The 21,735-nt window shown below is 48.0% G+C and overlaps 1 protein-coding gene across 2 annotated transcripts in view; it reads right to left on the reverse strand.

The window, feature by feature from the left end:
- Positions 1–4,395: 4,395 nt before the first annotated feature.
- The window catches only part of LOC310680600 (bactericidal permeability-increasing protein-like), a 41,464-nt gene continuing 24,124 nt past the window's right edge, over positions 4,396–21,735 (reverse strand). For both annotated transcript variants that reach the window (XM_083447477.1, XM_083447478.1), the window contains exons 8-16: positions 21,569–21,660; positions 20,630–20,809; positions 18,503–18,562; positions 15,686–15,853; positions 14,238–14,326; positions 12,898–12,940; positions 11,243–11,303; positions 10,284–10,360; positions 4,396–5,217 (exon numbers count right to left, since the gene is read on the reverse strand). In XM_083447477.1, coding sequence (XP_083303603.1) covers positions 5,164–5,217; positions 10,284–10,360; positions 11,243–11,303; positions 12,898–12,940; positions 14,238–14,326; positions 15,686–15,853; positions 18,503–18,562; positions 20,630–20,809; positions 21,569–21,660 — 824 coding nt within the window. In that variant the 3' untranslated portion in view covers positions 4,396–5,163. The remainder of the gene's footprint in view (positions 5,218–10,283; positions 10,361–11,242; positions 11,304–12,897; positions 12,941–14,237; positions 14,327–15,685; positions 15,854–18,502; positions 18,563–20,629; positions 20,810–21,568; positions 21,661–21,735) is intronic.

The following is a 21,735-nucleotide window of genomic DNA, read 5'->3' on the forward strand; positions in this document are numbered from 1 at the left end:
ACAAGTGACTGGGTGACCCCGCTGGGTTTTAGTGTTGCGGGAGAGGGAGTATCAACAAGAACAACAACTCAGCAGTGATGGAGCCAGATGAGGAAATCCCAAAGGTGTGGGGGCCACCACCAAGAAAGCCTTGTTCCCAGTACCTGGTAGGCTCAATTCCGGGCAAATCCAGGCAGGGCTGGAAAAGAAGAACTCTTTTCATCAGGCTTTTTCTCAACCTTGTGTCCCCAGCCATTGTTGAACTACAAATCCCATCATCCCTGACTACTGGTCCTGCTAGCTAGGGGTGATGGGAGTTGGTAGTCTAACAACATCTGGTGACCAAAGATTGAGAACGGCTGGACTGGAAGGTAAACAAAAGAAGGGATTCAGGAAATGGGAAGGGGGAAATGTTCAAGTCAAGCATTTAGCCCATTGGGACTGGTAGGATGGAAAGCAAGGAGGTCAACAGCAGGTGGCGCCAGAGGCAATGACAGGCAGGTCCAACTAATTCTGGTCCTTCTCCCTGCTGAGTCTTACAAGGGCAACACGGAGATGGAGGAGGAGGAATATGACGGGCAGTGCCACCCCTGGGACTGGTGGTTGTAAGTGAGAAGGCAGGCTGGCGATCGCTGCTGAATGACAGATTTGAGCAAATGTAGTTTGCCCCTCACAGTTCCTAGCAGCCCTTAACAAACTCCAGAGCCCCTAATTCTTTGAATTCTGTATCCTATGTGCTTCAAAGGTACAGGAGCTTCCAGATGGCCTGTTTACTGAGCAGTCATCTGGATTTGTTTTTCAGGGGGATTACACAGGATTGGCGATTTAATATGCCTTCGCTTGGATTTTTTTTGCAGGGAGATGACGTAGCCGTGGTCTAATGAACATCCGCTTGGAATTGTTTGTGGGGAGGCTAGACAGCGGTGCATCAAAACCAACCACTGTCACACATTTTCCAGCTAATTTCCCTGTCACCTGTTGCAAAAAACACTTTATTCTGTCCCTTTTCTCCACGTGTCAATGAGAAAGAACCCAGCAAGATCTTGAATCCTTGATGGGAGGAGAAGAGAGTGATGCTCCCCCTTTAGCCAGTAAGATGTTCAGAGCACTTTCAAGACCTGTTTCATTGCATGAATTTCTTGAATATACAGTATGGACAAGGCGCTCGGATGGGTTTGGGAGACTATTTGTGCTCTGGACCTTTGTCCCTCATGGCTGATAAAATCCAGCAGGGTGGAGACAGCTGTCTGGGCCAGGGAAGTGGTCAGTGCCTCTTTACTTGATGTTTTCATCCCCCAAAAAGTTTTTGATTTGAGTTTCCATTGAAATGAGGCTGTATTTTAATATTTTAATGTTGTATTTTAATCTTGTTTTTAAGTTGTATTTCAATCAATTTGTTTTTATATCGGGTGTTAGCCGCCCTGAGCCCGGTCTTGGCTGGGGAGGGCAGTGTATAAATAAAAATTATTATTATTATTATTATTATTATTATTATTATTATTATTATTATTATTTACGAGAGGGGGTGTTTTTTTGCCTGTTTGGCGAAGTGATGAGGCCACTGCTTAAGCAACCACCCCTAAATTCTGAGAACCTACTCAACTACCAGCCAGTTACCAACACCCCTTTTGGGAGCAGAAAGTTATTGAGCAGTAATTTCTACCATTCGCTAGCTTCTTAGAATTATGGGCACTTTTGCACCCCCAAACTATGGTACCCCAAATCTGTAACAATATGATGCATCCTGGGCAGGGATGTGGTAAGGCTCTATCAGAGGGACAAGATGGGCCAGCATGGCTTCTCCCCTGGTTCTGCTGAGAGACCAGCTCTGCCAAACCTCTCCTTCCATCACCTGCAGCAGAGAAGGTGAAAGACAGCAGGGCCACTCCATCTGCTCAGCTTGGAGACCAAGGAATTTTCATCCCTCCTGTTTTCCATCCCAGCTGGTGTTTTACAAGAACTTTGTCACAAGGAGCCAGTGCATGAGTTTGCATTTTTCCTCCTTCCTCCCAGGCCTTTTTCCTTTTGTGCCATGTCTCAGCCTGTGAGAAAGGACTGTCTTTGGGTTTTTTTCTTCTTCTTTACCAGACATAGGCAAACTTGGCTCTCCAGATGTTTTGGGACTACAACTGCTATCATCCCTAGCTAACAGGATCAGTCGTCAGGGATGATGGGAGTTGTAGTCTCAAAACATCTGGAGGGCCGAGTTTGCCTGTGCCTGTTCTTTACCAATTGTATGTAAATCTGTATATGGGAACTGTTTTGGAGTGGGATACAATGTTTTAAATAAGCACATGAATAACATTTGGGGTTGGGTGTGGAGGTAGAATGCTGTAGCAAGTAGACTCTATCGGTCACCCCAAAATTAGTTGCAGAGAGAAGAAACACCAAGGTGCACCTCTTTCAGCAAAACCGGACTTCTTCATCTCCCCCACCTGCAGTAAAGCCCATCTCTCCCATATCAGTTTCTACAGCCACAGCAGGTGCTGTGACTCTCCAACAGTTTGACGTTTCCCCCAAAGAAGCACTCTCCCATTGCCTCCCAAGACAGACAGATGCCAACAGCTAGTTCCAACTGTCAGGGAACTGCCATCGGAGCGGGAGGCGGAGAGGAGGCTCCAGGACGATGGTGGAGAGGGTCCCAGTAGGGAGAGAGGTAGCCCATCCGCTGGGGAAGGAAATCAGCGTAACACCAGTGGAGAAGGGGGGCAGATGGGGGAATCGGAGAGGTGGCTCCAGGACTCTTCGCAGGAGACCAGCGGAGAGGGGGCACTAGCACTCCGTTGCCCACACCCACCTTGCACAGAAAACTTTCGCGCAGGCAATGGGGGAGGAGACTGGGCGTCAAACAGCTTCTATGTTGGAAGCGGTTTAAGAAACGCCCACTGACGGATTCTGCCAGCGACTGAGGCAGCCACGGATCTTGAGGCTGTCCTGACAGAAAGGGTTCAACCAGGCAACCTAGCCAGGAGCAAAGACAACTTACGCACGAGCAACCCCTAGAACCATTACACCAACATTGTTTTATTTCTGGTGGCTTGAGGAAGGCGTCAGAGAAATCTTATTTATTTCTTTATTAGCGTTTCGAAACCACTTGGCATTTAAAAACATCTAAGGCAGATACAAAAGCAACATGCAAAAACCAAAAACAGCATCATAAAAGCAGGTACACAACATGGAAACCAGTAAAAGCAGTCTTATAAATACAAAGTTTAAAAAGGAACTTGGTATTAACAGGGCAAAGGTTAAGGGCATTCACGGCACAGGAGCAGTGGTGGAAAATGCCAATTTTTCAGGCTACCCCACACTGTGATATTCTGTAGGGCGTGGTGCCACAAGTAGAATTTTCCCAGTTGTTTCCAAAAGGCACTGTGGGATTACTGGAGGTGGGTGCTAAGAGGCAAGGGGGCAGGTGGAGGTGAGTGGCTGCCATTTCCTAGCAACAGATGAGCTAGTCAAGGGGAACCTTTCCTGCCTTGGTAAGATCAATCGCTGTGCCAAAGCCGGTCCTACTGTTAGGCAGTGTGAGGCAGCTGCCTTAGGCAGCAGCTGCTGAAGGATGACAATTGTGGGATAACCAGCCTCAGACATCCAACATGAAGGGGTTAATACCATAGAGTAAGCTGTCCAGTCAGGCTTAGCTAAGTCCTCTTTCCCTCACCTTAGGAGGAACTAGGAAATCAAGCCTTTGTTCACCCCCAGACTGCATGTGAACTTTGGAGTGTGAGGAGCTCTGAGCTGCTCCTTCCACCCACATGGCTTTAACAAGCCTCTCGTGAATTCCTATAATACCAATAATCTAGGAACCTTTACCACTTTCCAACTAAGCAAAGTTTCACTGCCTGTGCAAATTTGCTGAAGCCCATGAACCCGACCTTTGAAAAGTTTGTAAGTAAACCAATGTTTAAGTTACCACTCTTTTACCTATGCTAGGGGAAGAGGGAAACTTTTTAACTGTTAAAAGGGACATTTTTTGGCACTCACTTGAAAGGTCTAACAGCCTTGTTTTTGTGGCTTTAAACTCTGCTCAGGTTCTTGTCCCAAATTTGGATCTTGGCATCTAGGAATTCTCCCATTATATATATCAAGAAATTAAGAAAGTCTAGGATTTTGATTATTTGGGGTATTGAAGGGAAGATTACAGGCCAGTGGAAAAATACAAGCTAAGATTCCTTTCCAAGCCAGGGCCTCACCTGGGACAGAGGCATTAACAGGACAAAGGATGGTCTTTGGCTGTAATAAATTATGATGATGGTGGACAAGGGGTGTTGATGGCCCATCTAGGAGATCTTGAGCCTGGAGAGACCGAAGGTTGCCAGGATAACTGGCTGTGAAGTGTCAGGAAAAGAGAGTCTTTAGAGCAAGGTGTGCTGGGAAGAAAAAGGGAGAGAGAGAGAGAGAGAGAGAGAGAGAGAGAGATGATAGATGATAGATAGATAGATAGATAGATAGATAGATAGAGAGAAAGGAGAGATCCATCTTGGGCAGGCAGGCTGGCTGAAGGCTGGCTGGGAAAGATGCTTTTGACTCAGGTGTTGCCATGCCGTTGGGGACAAGCCCCTCTTGAAATGCCCATGCTATAAGATCTGGACTGCCTCCAGGCAGACCAAATGTGTCAATATGTGAATAAACCATATTTCTACAAGCTATGGCAGCCTCCGCAATGTCTTCAATTCTCCAAAGGAGCACAGGTCACGGGCGAGTGCCTGGAACGCCCTGGGATCTTGCTATCGCTCAGCAGAGGATGGGGTTGGTACCCAGCTTTTTTGTAACAATATTTTTCTTTTGCACCAAGAGGTGGAGGACAGGGCTGTGCATGAAACGGGCACTGTTCTGCATTTCCTTAAGCTAGCCTGCTCTTCTCAGGTGGGGCAGAAGGCGGCATCCCAGTATCTGAATTGAAGGAAGGTGCAACTTTCAGTCCTGTTGGCTTTTAGACGTGGAACTGGAGGGGGATGACATCTTGTCCTCTGGCTTCAGGCAGCAAAATGTTTTGGGCTGGCTTTGCACTGTCCCATCTCTGCCCAAACCTGACTTCCCCAGGAAAGGCCCAGTGTCCCTGCATTGTCCTTGATCACTGCCTCAAATGGCTCCTGAGCATGCAAGGTGAGCATCTTGGAAAAAACCCCGAGGCAGGAACAGGGGGCAGCTGTCTTTCCTCTTCCTTCTGGGTGCCCCCCACGGCTATACAGCAGCCTGGGGCTGGTGGACCAGGTCAGTGGCGATGAACATGTGTCCCTGCAGAGGATGGAAAAACCAACAATGCTAATAATAATAATAATAATAATAATAAATTTTATTTATACCCCGCCCTCCCTGGCTAGAGCCGGGCTCAGGGCGGCTAACATCAATAAAATTTCAGTAAAAACATAATAAGAAAAAAAAGAAAAATAAAAAAAAACAATTTAAAATACAGTGGTACCTTGGGTTACATACACTTTAGGTTACATACTCCGCTAACCCAGAAATAGTACCTTGGGTTAAGAACTTTGCTTCAAGATGAGAAGAGAAATTGTGCTCCGGCGGCACAGCGGCAGCAGGAGGCCCCATTAGCTAAAGTGTTGCTTCAGGTTAAGAACAGTTTCAGGTTAAGTACGGCAAAGCGCTGCGTCTGTGCTTCTGCGCATGCGAGAAGCATGATTTAGTGCTTCTGTGCATGTGCGGAGTGCAATTTAGTGTTTCTGCACATGTGCGAGCGGCAATCCCGGAAGTAACCCATTCCGGTACTTCTGGGTTTGCCGCAGACGTTTGCTGGAATGGACACTAGACAAGGTGGACGTTCGCAGAGGTATTACTGTATGCCACCTTTGGGCATTTATATTCCACTTTTTTCTGCAAGGAGAGCAAGGTGCCATTGATGGTTCTCTCCCTGCCCACCTCATTTAATCCCCACAACAACCCTGTGAGGTAGGGTAGACAGAGAGGCAGTGACCAGCCCAAGGTCATCCCCAGTGAGATCTTCATAGCTGTGTGGGGATTTGAACCTGCTCTCTCAGGTCTTAGTCCAACACTCTAACCACAAACCTAGACAGCATCTTAAAAAGCAGAGACATCACCTTGCCAACAAAGGTCCATATAGTTAAAGCTACGGTTTTCCCAGTAGTGATGTATGGAAGTGAGAGCTGGACCATGAAGAAGGCTGATCGCCGAAGAATGGATGCTTTTGAATTCTGGTGCTGGAGGAGACTCTTGAGAGTCCCATGGACTGCAAGAAGATCAGACCTCTCCATTCTTAAGGAAATCAGCCCTGAGCGCTCACTGGAAGGACAGATCGTGAAGCTGAGGCTCCAAGACTTTGCCCACTTCGTGAGAAGAGAAGACTCCCTGGGAAAGACCCTGATGTTGGGAAAGATGGAGGACACAAGGAGAAGGGGACGACAGAGGACGAGATGGTTGGACAGTGTTCTCATAGATACCAACATGAGTTTGACTAAAGGCAGTGGAAGACAGTAGTGCCTGGCGTGCTCTGGTCCAGGGGGTCACAAAGAGTCGGACACGACTAAACGACTAAACAACAACAACAACATTATTTCCATTTCAAAAAAAGCTTGGGGATATTCTGATGCACAATTAAACCTATCTTCCTTGTGGGGGGACTCTTGAATGTAAAAGGGGGAGGTGGAATTCAATTTTAAAATGTACATAGTTCCCCCCTCCATATCTATGGTTTCTCCCAAAAAGGGAAACTAGGAAATATAGGTGTTCAGAGTTTCCCTAGGCTCCCGTTCACACAACTGTAGTTCCCAGGGATCCCCATGAAGAGGAAATAGCTTCTACACCAATTCAAGCCTTCAGTGTAGTAGTATGTACAGATGACAGGCTTTCCTATGACAGCACATAAAGAAATCGCTATCATCCTTGTTCACTCTGACTAAGGACCGTGATCCTGCTTCCACTGCCATATAACCTTTCGGGAAGCGGATAAGACAATATAACTCAGTAGATCAGTTTCGTGATGTATGGAAGTGAGAGCTGGACCATGAAGAAGGCTGATCGCCAGAGAATGGATGCTTTTGAATTGTGGTGCTGGAGGAGACTCTGGAGAGTCCCATGGACTGCAAGAAGATCCAACCTCTCCATTCTGAAGGAAATCAGCCCTGAGTGCTCACTGGAAGGACAGATCCTGAAGCTGAGGCTCCAGTACTTTGGCCACCTCATGAGAAGAGAAGACTCCCTGGAAAAGACCCTGATGTTGGGAAAGATTGAGGGCACAAGGAGAAGGGGACGACAGAGGACGAGATGGTGGGACAGTGTTCTCGAAGATACCAGCCTGAGTTTGACCCAACTGCGGGAGGCAGTGGAAGACAGGAGTGCCTGGCTTGCTCTGGTCCAGGGAGTCACAAAGAGGCGGACACAAGTAAACGACTAAACAGCAACAACTAACCACTACACCACACTGCCTCAGTTTATTCCAAAGAGCACAATACTCCAGGCAAGGGCTGTATCCTTACCCAGTGTTTGTGAGGGCTGTGTGGATTCACCTCTTCAGGGAAGAGAGACATTTGCAAAATTCTCTGTTCCAGCTTTCCTCAACCAGTACAGCCATCCAGGTGTTTGGGCTGAAACTCCCACCAGCCCCAGTGAGCACAGCTGGAGCTAATGGGAGTTGTAGTTGGAGAAAGCTGCTCTATTCTTTTATTACTTTCACTGCTGACTCTTCCTAAAAGGCCCTCAGGTGTCCTCAAAGCGCATCTCTAATAATAATAATAATAATAATAATAATAATAATAATAATAATAATAGTAATAATGATTTATTTATACCCCGCGACTCTGAATGGCTCCCAATAGAATATTAAAAACACGATAAATACATCAAACATTTAAAAACTTCCCTAAACAGGGCTGCCTTCAGATGTTTTCTAAAAGTCAGGTAGTTGTTTATTTCCTTGACATCTGATGGGTGGGCGTTTCACAGGGCGCCACCACCAAGAAGGCCCTTCACAGAAGGCATCGCCCTGTGTTGGCATCTGACCTTGGCATGCGACTGGGCCTTGTCTTGTCCAAACTCTCTTGGGTTCCATTTTGGATCCCGGGCGCCATCTTAGCTCCTGAACGGTGCCGTCAAAAATTCTGCTTCCTAATTGACCTTAATCACCCAGAAACATGACCTGGTCTGAGTGTGACCAAAGGGAACCATCAAAGCTCTCTCGACTCCTGGAGCGGAATTAACGGCGCCGCCTTTTGACATCTTTTGCCTGGTGACATTTGCAGCCTGCTCAGACTTTGCCCGAACACGACGGACCTGCTTCAACTTAATCAGATCAAGCCGTGAGCTGAAAAGGGCAAACCTTTGTTCTCTGCACCCCATTGTAAGCGACAATATCAAGATCCATTGTGCAAAAAGGAATTTCAGCTGTGCTTTCTTGGCTCTGGGGAAAATCAGAGTCCCTCTCCGGACTGAACACTCCCCTGGTCAGAACACCCTGTTTTGTCCAGATGATAAAGCCAGTCTTGAGCTGCTTGGCACTCTGCCTCACCTTCCTGGAAGGAGGGTCCTTGAAATATACTCAGAGTCGCAAAGTGATTTCATGCTCTTTATTCAGCTCATAGGGGTGAGGAGGAATGAATGAATGTCCCCTCAAAGTATCTGCTTTATATACATTATTTACACAATGGGCTACACATGATTGGCTAATTCCGGAATTCTACTGTAAGCCAATCAGGTTGTGGATTCGCTTCTATCTGGAGAATGATTGGGTGGTTCCTGCCAACCAATCATACTGCTGCATTGTTCTAGGACCAATCAGACTGCTGCATTCTGAATCCTATTGTTCTAGGACCAATCAGACTGCTGCGTTTTGGATCCTATTGTTCTAGGACCAATCAGACTGCTGCAGTTTGGATCCTATTCAACTCAGTACATAACAGTCCTGATCCCAACCCATGCTGGTTCCAGGTTCTCCTGTTCCTGGGCCAGACATCCTCCAACCTGCAGGGAGCTCTGCTCCTCACTTCTATTCTCACCAGCTGCTCCTGCTGAACACCCTCTTCTTCCTCATTGCCATGGCTTGCTTGCTTGCCTGGCATTAAGGAGCGTATACCTGAAGGAGAGTCTCCACCCCCATCGTTCTGCCTGGACGCTGAGGTCCAGCTCCGAGGGCCTTCTGGCGGTTCCCTCACTGCAAGAAGCAAAGCTACAGGGAACCAGGCAGAGGGCCTTCTTGGTAGTGGCACCCACCCTGTGGAACACCCTCCCACCAGATGTCAAGGAAATAAACAACTACAGTGGTACCTCGGGTTACAGACACTTCAGGTTACAGACACTTCAGGTTACGGACTCCGCTAACCCAGAAATAGTACCCCGGGTTAAGAACTTTGTTTCAGGATGAGAACAGAAATCGCGCGGTGGTGGGAGGCCCCATTAGCTAAAGTGGTATCTCAGGTTAAGAACAGTTTAAGGTTAAGAATAGATCTCCGGAACGAATTAACTGCTTAACCAAGGTACCACTGTATCTGACTTTTAGAAGACATCTGAAGGCCTTGTTCAGGGAAGTTTTTAATGTGTGACATTTTGATGTATTCTTAATCTTTGTTGGAAACCGCCCAGAGTGGCTGGGGAAACCCAGCCAGATGGGCGGGGAACAAATAATAAATTATTATTAATTTATTGGGCTGCATCAATAGGAGTATAGTATCTAGATCAAGGGAAGCAATAGTGCCACTGTATTCTGCTCTGGTCAGACCTCATCTGGAGTACTGTGTCCAGTTCTGGGCACCACAGTTCAAGAAGGACACTGACAAACTGGAACGTGTCCAGAGGAGGGCAACCAAAATGGTCAAAGGCCTGGAAACGATGCCTTATGAGGAACGGCTAAGGGAGCTGGGCATGTTTAGCCTGGAGAAGAGGAGGTTAAGGGGTGATATGATAGCCATGTTCAAATATATAAAAGGATGTCACATAGAGGAGGGAGAAAGGTTGTTTTCTGCTGCTCCAGAGAAGCGGACACGGAGCAATGGATCCAAACGACAAAAAAGAAGATTCCACCTAAACATTAGGAAGAACTTCCTGACAATAAGAGCTGTTCGACAGTGGAATTTGCTGCCAAGGAGTGTGGTGGAGTCTCCTTCTTTGGAGGTCTTTAAGCAGAGGCTTGACAACCATATGTCAGGAGTGCTCTGATGGTGTTTCCTGCTTGGCAGGGGGTTGGACTCGATGGCCCTTGTGGTCTCTTCCAACTCTATGATTCTATGATGATGATGATGATGATGATCAACATCAACTGCTCCTGTTTTCTGGGTTGACAAAGTCTGGTTCACAAGCAAAGTGAAGCCACCACACCTCTCCCGCCACTAGGAACTCACCTTGTTCATCATGACGATGGGGTTCAGTAAACTGGAGCCATACATGTTTGGAAGAGCAATCGCTTGCTTCAGCCATTCTACAGAAATGCAAACGATTTGTTTAGCTGAAAGTTTAACGTCGCCTTTCAGGGCACAGCTGTCCCAAGACGCCCAACACCAGGTAAACAGCAAGGGGCAGTGGTGGCCACCAACCTCAATGGGTTTAAAAGGGAATTGGACACATTCATGGAAGAGAAGAGGCCTATCGATGGCTTGTAGACTCCCCTTCCTTGGAGGTTTTTAAGCAGAGGTTGGATGGCCACCTGCCAGGGATTATTTAGCTGTGAATCTAAAAATAGGATCCCAGGAATCTAAAAGGTTCATGGAATTCTGTTTTTAAAGCCCATAATGTAAAGGTAAAGGGACCCCTGACCATTAGGTCCAGTTGTGGCCGACTCTGGGACTGCTGCATTCATCTCGCTTTACTGGCCAAGAGAGCCGGCGTACAGCTTCCGGGTCATGTGGCCAGCATGACTAAGCCGCTTCTGGCGAACCAGAGAAGTGCATGGAAACGCTGTTTACCTTCCCGCCGGAGCAGTACCTATTTATCTACTTGCACTTGGAGCAGGGACAGAGCAACGGGAGCTCACCCCGTCGCGGAGATTCGAACCACCGACCTTCTGATCGGCAAGCCCTAGGCTCTGTCGTTTAACCCACAGTGCCACCTGCACCCCTTTTTTAAAGCCCATAGAAGTGGCCTTATTCCAAGTCAGGAGCCATTGGCCCATCTAGCTCTGTACTGTTGACACTGGCTGGCAGCCCCTCTCCACAACTTCAGGCAGGAGATTCCAGGGGACTGAAAATGAGATCTTTTGCAAGCAAAGCAGATGCTCCATCCCAAATAAGGTGGGAGGAGGCACAGGAAGGGGGACCACCCCCCGCCCAGAAGAAGCAGGAGAGGAAAACTGTTCTGCACTCACTGTTGAGCTTTGACATCCCCACGTTGCTGGCTGCCTTCAGCAATGTCTCCAAAACGGTCACCTGCGTAGCACAAAGACAGTGACTTTGAAAAGTGGCGGAGTCAAAAATAGGGGGGACACTCTAGAAATGTAGGATCACCATACAGGAAGCAGGGAGCTTTTCAGCCTAGGGGCCACATTCCCTTCTTCTGGGGGCCACATGGCAGTGCTGGGCAGGGCCAGAGGCCAAGCAGGCCAAAAAACTAACGCAAGCTTTATTTATTCTTTTATTTCATAAAATGCATGCACCTGGAACAACAATGTATATGAAGGACTGCACATGTGAAAGGGAAATTTTTTTATATAAGATGTATAAGAGGTGCTGTTTGTAAGGTGAAAAAAGTAGCCAGCTGGAAGGATGGTTTGATGGCAAGTGAAGGATGTCAATAATAATAATAATAATAATAATAATAATAATAATAATAATAATTTCTTTATATCCCACCCTCCCCAGCCGAAGCCAGGCTCAGAACTGGACTCTAAATGAGAAATGATGCAGCTATGCGAGAAAATGATGGTGGTCATATGTTTGGAACAGGAGCGGGAAACCTGATTTTAAGGAATTGTATTAAATGAAATTAATTTGGTTTGATTTGTAATAATTTGGAAAATAATAATAATAATTGGGGGGGAGGGAATCATTTTCCCCAGACGTCTGCCACTTCCTATATCTATCTATCTATCTATCTATCTATCTATCTATCTATCTATCTATCTAATCTATCATCTATCTATCGATCTCTTTTGAGAACCCGGATGTATAGTTTTAAGCAGTGCTTTTTTTTCTAAAAAAATAATAATGTTTAGAGGTATTCTCATTTTCCTACTCATATTGAAATACTGTCTCTCAATGAGGCCAAACTTAGATTCACAAAAAGTTGAGGGGTATGCATACCCCTGTGTCCCCCCAGGAAAAAAGCACTGGTTTTAAGGAGGGAAGAGTGTGTGTGCACTAGAATGATTCATAAAAAACTTTAAAAAAAAAAAAATACCTGCTCCAAAGCTCTTATTTTACTACACTAGGGATTATATGGCTATATCTGAAATTTCATGCATATAAGTTAATATCTTGACCCTGCTCCGCTGAACTGAAATTTCAGCCTTCATGACATAGGAAAACGGCCAAGTAAACAGTTATTTTCATGGAGGACGGTCAAGATATTAACTGAAATGCACGAAATTTCAGATCCAGTGGTATCTCTGGTTGCGAACGGGATCTGTTCCAGAGGCCCGTTCACAACATGAAAAAACACAACCCGCAGCAGTGCGTCTGCATGCGCACGGGTTGCGATTCGCCACTTCTGCACATGCGCATGACGTTATTTTGCACTTCTGCGCATGCGTGAGCAGCAAAACCCAGAAGTAACCCTTTCTGGTACTTCCGGGTCACCGCGGGACGTAACCTGAAAGGATGTAACATGAAGTGGACGTAACATGAGGTATAGCTATATAATCCCTAGTGTAGTAAGATAAGACCTTTGGAGCATGTATTTTTTTAAAAAAGTTTATTATGAACCGCCCTAGTGTGCACAGCTAGGTGCATCTCACAACCTGTCTGCAGATTCCAAGCCCCACCCATTCCTGGACACACACCCCAGCTCCTCCTCTATACTCACCCTGATCTCACCAACCTTGGACCATTCCTTGGACAGGCGCAACCTGCTGGGTACACAGAAGGATGAGAAAGCGCCAAGTCGGGGTTCATTTATGCCAGGGGTCCCCAAACTAAGGCCCACGGGACGGATAAGGCTTGAGGAACTCGTTTATCCGGCCCGCAGCAACCCCCGCCGCCCGCCGCCACCGCCTGCTCTTAGTGGTGCTGCGCTGCGCTGCACGGCTGCCCACTTCCGGGTCGGAGGAGCACCGGAAATAGCTTGTGCGCATGCGCAAGCATTATTTGCGCATGCGCAGGCGTTATTTCCGGTGCACATCCGGGTCGGAGGAGGCCCCTGCACATGCACACAAGCTATTTCTGGTGCTCCTCCGACCCGGAAGTGTGCCGGAAATAGCATGTGCACACGTGTATGGGCACGCACTCCCCTGCCCTCTGGCCCACCGCGCGATCGGCGCTGGAGACACCAGCCCAAAGTGCAGTAAGTTTGCTGAGCCCTATTTTATGCTCTCGGGAACATTTGCTTCTTCATTCCATTTCTTATATCCCACCTTTTCCCTCCAGTTAAGCTCAAGGGGGTATATGCATTGTTCTCATTTAATCCTCCCAACAGCCCTGTGAGGTAGGTTAGGCTGACAGGCAGTGACTGGCCCCTCAGGCCGCCCAATGAGCTTAATGGCCAAGTTGGGATGTAAACTCTCGTCTCCCAGGTCCTTCCATCTGCACCCAGCAATGCCAGGGACCGAACTCGGAGCTTTCTGCATGCAAAGCAGGTGGTGATGGGCAGGGGCAATTAATAATAATAATAATAATAATAATAATAAAATTATTTATACCCCGCCCATCTGGCTGGGTTTCCCCAGCCACTCTGGGTGGCTTCCAACAAAACACTAAAATACAATAACCTATTAAACATTAAAAGCTTCCCTAAACAGGGCTGCCTTTAGATGTCTTCTAAAAGTTTGGTGGTTATTTTTCTCTTTGACATCTGCTGGGAGGGCGTTCCACAGGGCGGGTGCCACCACCGAGAAGGCCCTCTGCCTGGTTCCCTGTAACTTGGCTTCTCGCAATGAGGGAACCGCCAGAAGGCCCTCAGAGCTGGACCTCAGTGTCTGGGCAGAATGATGGAGGTGGAGATGCTCCATCAGGTATACTGGACCGAGGCCCGTGCAATAATAATAATAATAATAATAATAATAATAATAATAATAATCATTGCACGGAGGCCCGCATTAAAGGTGAGAGAACAGCAGGCGGGAATCCTGCGCTAATCCTGGGGATTGGGGAAGGGGAGTGCGGAATAAGAGGAAGACCCTAGAGCCATAGAAGAGGAGCGATACTCACTTTTTCAGGGCCACAGAAGCCCCGGCATAGCCAAGGGACTTCCCAGACTTCCCAGGCTTAAGAAGGGGTTGTCCCGTGAGGTTGGCGTCCTGTAAGCCAAAGTGAGAGAATAGCCAGAAGAGTATGAGCAGAGTTGGGTTGGGTGATGCATCTAAGGCCGTTCATGCTTCCTGTGAGCATCAGGGAATGGTATGTACGAATAATCGCTAGGTTGTGGAGCATGTCGGGATCTCCGCTCAGCCAAGCTCATCTTCTGGAATTGCCCTCCCCACAAATAATTAACGGCTTGAGCCTTTGATGAGGCTCCAAGGCACGTTCCCCCATTCAGCAGAGAATCCAAAACAGCATGCGGAAGTGATGAGATTTATGGCTACATGCTACGCTTTATTTCTAAGCTACGCAGACAGCAAAGAAATATACATCCTCTCCCTGTGACAGCAGAGAGCAACTGAACCAAAGAACAAAGGAACAGAGAAACCAGTACGCCACATCCGTCTCCCTTCTCCCGTGAGACTTCCAATAGCCTGGACTGTCTCGGGAATGTAAACAGAGCCTTGTGACTCTAAGCAGCTGCTCAGTTGCAAACAGAAACTAACAGAGCACACTTCCGCCCGCGGACAGGCTCAGCTGTCTGCACGCGTGACCTTGGGGTGTGGAGCACACTCCCCCTCACAGATAAGGCCACAGCTGTCTGAACATCTTGCCCTCTGTCTAAGCTTTTGGGGTCTCACTAGTCTGCTGTGTCCTGTCTGTGACCTTTGTCTCTGAGACCTTTGTCTCTTTCGTCATACACTGTGCAAGGGGAAAATGACACGGTGGAAACAGGTGCCAAAATAACTTTGTACCACCCCACGATCTCGGGACTGGAAGATGCATAAAGGTCACAGCCCAAAATGTATCTGCCTGGGTTTGCATATTGTGCCAATAAAAGGAGCCTCAGCAGAGCTAGCCGGCAGCTTGCTTGTGCACAGCTCACCTGCATTATCAACTCCTGCCTCAGGTCCTTCACTTCAGGTAGGGCAGAAGGTTGGGAGCCAAACAGCAAGTGGCGCTAAACCAATGATGGAGGAAGCCAGAGCCAACGGCAGCGAGGGCTGACTCGTTCGGGCTTCGTCCCCATCCACTCTGAGCCGGGGAGGGAAGAAGCCGACAGGGGAAGCCACTCTCTGGGCTAGCTTTAAGTAAGAAAGCAGGGGAAACTTCCCCTTACAGCTCCCAGAAGCAGAGTTATAAAATTATAGAGCTGGAAGGGACCCTAGGGTCATCTAGTCCAACCCCGTATGACGCAGGCACTGTTTTGCTGCGCTAGTAGCAGCAGCAGACCTGTGACACACACCTCCCAACACACTCATCCTTTAAGACGCTTCATATTGAAGCCTCTCCCCACCATCTCTGAGAAGGGCAGGTATCTCCGTTCCTCCACCACCCCCACCTGTTAAGATGCTTACAATATTCAGCAGGAACACGGAGGCCAGGCTGGCGTTTGGGAGGATGACGAAGGCCTCTGCAGATGCAAAGAGCGTGACCTCCACCCCAGTGGGCTGGAAGCGTATCTCAGGTTCCTTTTGGGCAGCCAGGTGGAACTCCATGGGCATATTTGGAAAGCGCTCGTTCAGCTGCGGAGGGAGAAAAGAGAGACGCTGCGATGGAACGGGTGTTTCATTACGATTGGGCGGGGGCACGGGGAGATCTCAATATTTCTGTGCCTGGGAGAATTATTACGGGATGGGTGCGTCTTGCTAAATGCAAGGTGGTTCTTTTAATGAGATTCAGTGAGGATGCCTGCTTGAGATCAAGAGGCAGGGAGTTCCAGGTGCCGCCTCACTAAACGATCAAGTTCTTACAAATGTGGAACGGGTGTTTTGTGGCATCGACATTGGTGTCATCAAAAATATTCAGTACTTTGAGATAGTTCTTGTGCAGCTGTGCTCCTTTGCATCCGTCTTGCCAAATGCAAGGTGATTCTTTTGAAAGGAGACTCAGAAGCAATGCAAAACGCAAGTGAGTGGGAAGAAGAAGATTTTATTTCTAAGCAGCAAGCAATATATACATACCAAGCCTGCACTTCTATCTGCCACTTGGAAGCCCTCAAGAAGCAGCCAATCAGTCCGTGCAGGAGCTTCTGAAAAACTCTGCCCAAACCATCCGATTTTATAGATAGCTAACTTGTTAGCCTACATGCCTTGCCCAACTAGCTAGTGCAGATTATTAATTAGCTAGCCCCCTCTTCCAATACTGCATGTTCCTCCAAACAATGTCTAACATCAAAGGAGGTCAGAAGGTGCCCTGCATCATCACTTCCTTCCAACAAATTAAAGGCTGTTCTCAGCCATCAAAGAGCAGAGCAAGAGATAGAGAGGGGAAGTAAACAGAGGCAGGAAGAAATGACCATGTCAGATCACTAAAAGTAAAGGTAAAGGGGCCCCTGACCATTAGGTCCAGTGGTGAGCGGCTCTGGGGTTGCAGCGCTCACCTTGCTTTATTGGCCGAGGGAGCCGGCGTACAGCTTCCGGGTCATGTGGCCAGCATGACTAAGCCGCTTCTTTTTTTTTTAAATAATAATAATATCTTTATTGTCATTGCCCCCTTCGGGGACAACGAAATTACTTGGCTGCTCCATAAAAACACTAATTAAAAAATATAGTAAAATACAGCAAAGGAGATTTGATGACTTTCAAAGTCCGGGCTTCCCATTCAGGGCCGAGATCGCTCTGGAGAAGAAGCTGTTCTTAAGACGGCTCGTTCTTGTCTTCATCGTCCTGTATCTCCGTCCCGACGGCAAGAGCTCGAAGAGACAGTGACCAGGATGCGATGGATCTTTTACTATGTCCAGTGCCTTCCTATGGCACCTTGTGGCATAAATCTGCTCTGGAGTGCTCTGCTCATAAAAGTGCTCTGGAGAACCAGAGCAGCGCACGGAAACGCCGTTTACCTTCCCGCTGGAGTGGTACCTATTTATCTACTTGCACTTTGATGTGCTTTTGAACTGGTAGGTTGGCAGGAGCAGAGACTGAGCAACAGGAGCTCACCCCGTCTCGGGGATTCGAACCACCGACCTTCTGATCGGCAAGCCCTAGGCTCTGTGGTTTAACCCACAGCGCCACCCGGGTCAGATCACTAAACTCGAAATACAAATATCTTCCGGAAAAGATTGCCCCTACAGCAGGGGTTATGCTGGAAAAATGCAACCTGTGCTGCTGAAGTATTGCGACTCATGCAACACATTGGCGATTAATATACACAGAACAATAATTATACATTCTTTACCAACCTTCTGAGAAAAATACAAAACATAAATAAAGCCACAGAGACTTGCGAACTACCCAACCTAAGATGAACTTATAATGTCTAGTTTCAACAGATTTTTCAAAGGCTTAACTCAGTCTTTTAGATAAGTTCATGAAGATACCAACAAAAGGTAAGTTAGGTGTTATTCACAATACCGAGAGATGCTAGCGGAGCTGTAGGTAGATGTTAATGAAGTTGTAGTTATAAGTTCATCTTAGGTTGGGTAGTTCGCAAGTCTCTGTGGCTTTGTTTATGTTTTGTATTTTTCTCAGAAGGTTGATAAAGTATGTATAATTATTGTTCTGTGTATATTAATCATCAACCTACAGCAGGGGTTGGCAAGGTTTACCTCGCCTGGGCTGGTTCACTCCCGCGGAAATCGCAGACGCAATTTCCACTGCAGCAGAAGCAGTGGCGTAGCGTGGGTTGTCAGCACCCGGGGCAAGGCAAGTAATTTGCGCCCCCTAACCAGGTAGGGGCAGAGAGCTGCGAGTGCGAGCATGCGCCCCCCAGATGTTGTGACCGGTGCGGCCGGCCCCCCCTGCACCCCCCACGCTACGCCACTGAGCGGAAGCAAGTCTCCGCTCTGCGCTGCGCCAGTTTAGTGCAGCGCATGGGGACTTGCCAAGTGGGTGGCTCAGTCCGTTTAAATGACGCCCATGCACTGCTTGTGGCCCATGGGCTGCAGGTTGCTGACCCCTGCCCTACAGGATGCATCTAGCACATGCAAATTTTATGCAGCACCAACTTTGGTGATCCCCTCCAACTCTGCAATTCTATGATTCTACGACACAACAAACAAGACCTTTTTGTGACCCATCGCTCCAAAAGAGAGAATTTTTCACAAGAGAAAAGATTTCACAAGAGGTTTTCAGTTTTACATTTGGCTCTTGTGGCTGGGTGGGGCAATCACATTTCCCTCTGTTCCCTCCCCACCCCCGGCAATTATTCCCCCACCTTCACAAGACTGAACTCACCTCTGGTACAAATATCCCCACATTCTTGGTGTTCAGACGCAAAGGCAAACTTTTGGGAACCTGAAATGACAACGCGTGTGAATGTTTAATTGGGACAGCCCCAGTTTCCAGGCTGATGCACTAGATTTGCTCTCCATCAGAGATCATCCACACTTCTTCTTGCCCTGGGCCTAGAAAGGTTTTCTGCTTGTCCTGTGTTGTCTACGACCAGGTATGTGCGGTCTTGCCCTTGCCCCACAGTTCTCACTTAGATGAGCTGCTCTTTAGTGCTAAATTGGAACAAACAGCCATCCACGGAAAACCCAATTGCCATTTGTTCAGTGCTAAATATCACATTTCTCCAGGAGAAGTGGGGGGGGGGCAATCGGAGGTATAATGACAGAGCTACATTGGGGGGGGGCCTTTGCAACCAGCCACAAGGTCTGGGCAATCACTGCTACCATCTTCTGTGGGGTTGTTCCATGACAGATCACCACATTTTTATTAAAAAAATTAACTACACCACCTCTTATTTTGATTGAAATTGCTGCACCGGATTATCTCACATGCCATAGTCACTGGTGTGAATAAACATTTTCTATGCCTTATTAGTTTTGAGTTACGGTTGTGGGAGTTAGAAGCTTCATTCATTCCATAGTAGAGCCACACCTTCAGAGTTTTGCATCAGCCCTAAGAGCGGGTCAGGCAAGGATAGGCTTGCCATACGTCGGGAAAATTCCTGACATGTCCTGGTTTTCGGGTGTAAGCTTGGCGTCAGCAGGGAATTTAGCTGAATCAGCAAAATGTCAGCGAAAACCCGGATGTATGGCAATGCGATGGAAAAAGCACCGGAAACAGCTCCAAAAGTCACTATTTTGGGGAAATTTGGGCTTGTTCCCCAAAAAGGCTGGTTTCCTAAAAAAAAGCTCACAATTTTTTGCAGGAGTCAGGAATTTTACTTTTTGAAATATGGCAGCCCCCATCAGACCCTGAGAAGTTGCCTCTTGCCAAGCCAGGACATCAGTCCATCTAGCTCAGAATTAATAATTATAATTAATTTATGGAGCGCTTCAGGTGAAGCATCTCAAAGAGCTTTCACAACGCAATAAAAACATATACCGTATTAAACAATGAAAGAGTTTACTTTTACCTTTTACCCTGTATGTCTGTGTGTCTGTATGTCTGATTGTCTACACTCATAGCAGGTCTCCAAGCAGAGGCGTAGGAAGGGGGTGCGAGGGTGACAAAATCCACCCTGGGCAGATCGCGACGCTGCCCCCCCCCCCGGGCACCAATCGCCACACCAATCGCCACACCAATCGCCACACCAATCACCCCCCTGAGTGCCAATTTCTGCACTGATCACCCCCAATGGGCACTGATTGCTGTGCCGATCACCTCCCTGGGACGCTTAATATTATTATTATTATTATTATTATTATTATTATTATTTATACCCTGTCCTCCCCGGCCAGAGCCGGGCTCTGGGTGGCTAACACCGGTAAAATTACAATACAAACATTATGGGGGAGGGACCAATTTAAATACAGGTTAAAAATACAATTTAAAATGCAGCCTCATTTTAATAGTAGCCCATAGATCAAAACCATAAGGAGAGGGCAACATAAGGGTCAGACTGAGTCCAAACCAAAGGCCAGGCAGAACAGCTCTGTCTTGCAGGCCCTGCAGAAAGATATCCAGTCCCGCAGGGCCCTAGTCTCTTGGGCAGAGCGTTCCACCAAGTCGGGGCCAGTACTGAAAAGGCCCTGGCCCTAGTTGAGACCAATCTAACCACCTTGCGACTTGGGACCTCCAAAGTGTTGTCATTTGTGGACCTTAAGGTTCTCTGTGGGACATACTGGGAGAGGCGGTCCCGTAGGTATGTGGGTCCTTACCACTCGCTGCGGGCAACGCCCTCCTGGGACGCTCACCCCGCCCCTGCTAGCCCCGCCCCCAGGCAGCTAGCCCTGCCCCCGTGTGCCGCTCCAGGTGCCAGAGCAGCTAGCTCCTCCTCCGTCTCCAAGGATTTGGGCCGGGGTCTTTTCAGCCTCATAGCCTGTCAACTGGTAACGCCAGGATTCGAACCTGGGACCGTGTACCTATGCCTCATGGCCTTGACGGGCCCTGTGCACATCCACACCTCCTTACCATGGCATCTGTGTAGTTCACCCTGAGCGCCCCTGCAGCGTAGTACACAAAGGCAGCTGAGTTGGCGACGAGTTCAGAGATGCCCAGGAGGATCATGGAGTCTGTCTGGTTGGGTAAGAGGAAGGGGGCAGGCTGGAAGGGGCCGTCGTGGAGGGTCTTTCCCACCGTGTAGAACTGACCCTAGAAGAGAAGAGGAGGGAAGATGGTCAACTTGTGGAGGGCACGCCACAGATTGTCACCTGTCTCAGAAAGAAGGAAGAATTTGAAGGAAGATCCCAGGCAAGAAACCTGTTGGAAGTGTGGGGTGAAAGAAGGCAGTTTCTTCCACATGTGGTGGACATGTGACATAAAGGTAAAGGTAAAGGGACATCACCTTGCCAACACCTTGCCAAGAAAGGTCTGTATAGTTAAAGCTATGGTTTTCCCAGTAGTGATGTATGGAAGTGAGAGCTGGACCATAAAGAAGGCTGATCGGCGAAGAATTGATGCTTTTGAATTCTGGTGATGGAGGAGACTCTTGAGAGTCCCATGGACTGCAAGAAGATCAAACCTCTCCATTCTGAAGGAAATCAGCCCTGAGTGCTCACTGGAAGGACAGATCCTGAAGCTGAGGCTCCAAGACTTTGGCCACCTCATGAGAAGAGAAGACTCCCTGGAAAAGACCCTGATGTTGGGAAAGATGGAGGGCACAAGGAGAAGGGGACGACAGAGGAGGAGATGGTGGGACAGTGTTCTCGAAGCTACCAGCATGAGTTTGACCAAACTGCGGGAGGCAGTAGAAGACAGGAGTGCCTGGTGTGCTCTGGTCCATGGGGTCACAAAGAGTTGGACACGACTAAACAACTAAACAACAACCACAAAAGGCTTCGCAGATCCACAGACAATCTGAAATGATCTGCTGGATCCCTGCTGCCTCCATCCCTGCAAGGTTATCATTACCTTCAGGTCCACATTGCATCGATCCACATCAATCACGGGTTTTTCCACCAAGGAGTAGTCTATCCCTGCAATGGGGTCCAACTGGGCTGAGACTGGAAAAGGACACAGAGAAGGCCAATGTTCAGCAAGGTGCAGACCAGTGTGCCAGAAATTATTCCCAGAAGGGT

The sequence above is a fragment of the Podarcis tiliguerta genome (assembly GCF_965153285.1).
Source record: "Podarcis tiliguerta genome assembly, chromosome: 6".
NCBI classification, from domain to species: domain Eukaryota; kingdom Metazoa; phylum Chordata; class Lepidosauria; order Squamata; family Lacertidae; genus Podarcis; species Podarcis tiliguerta.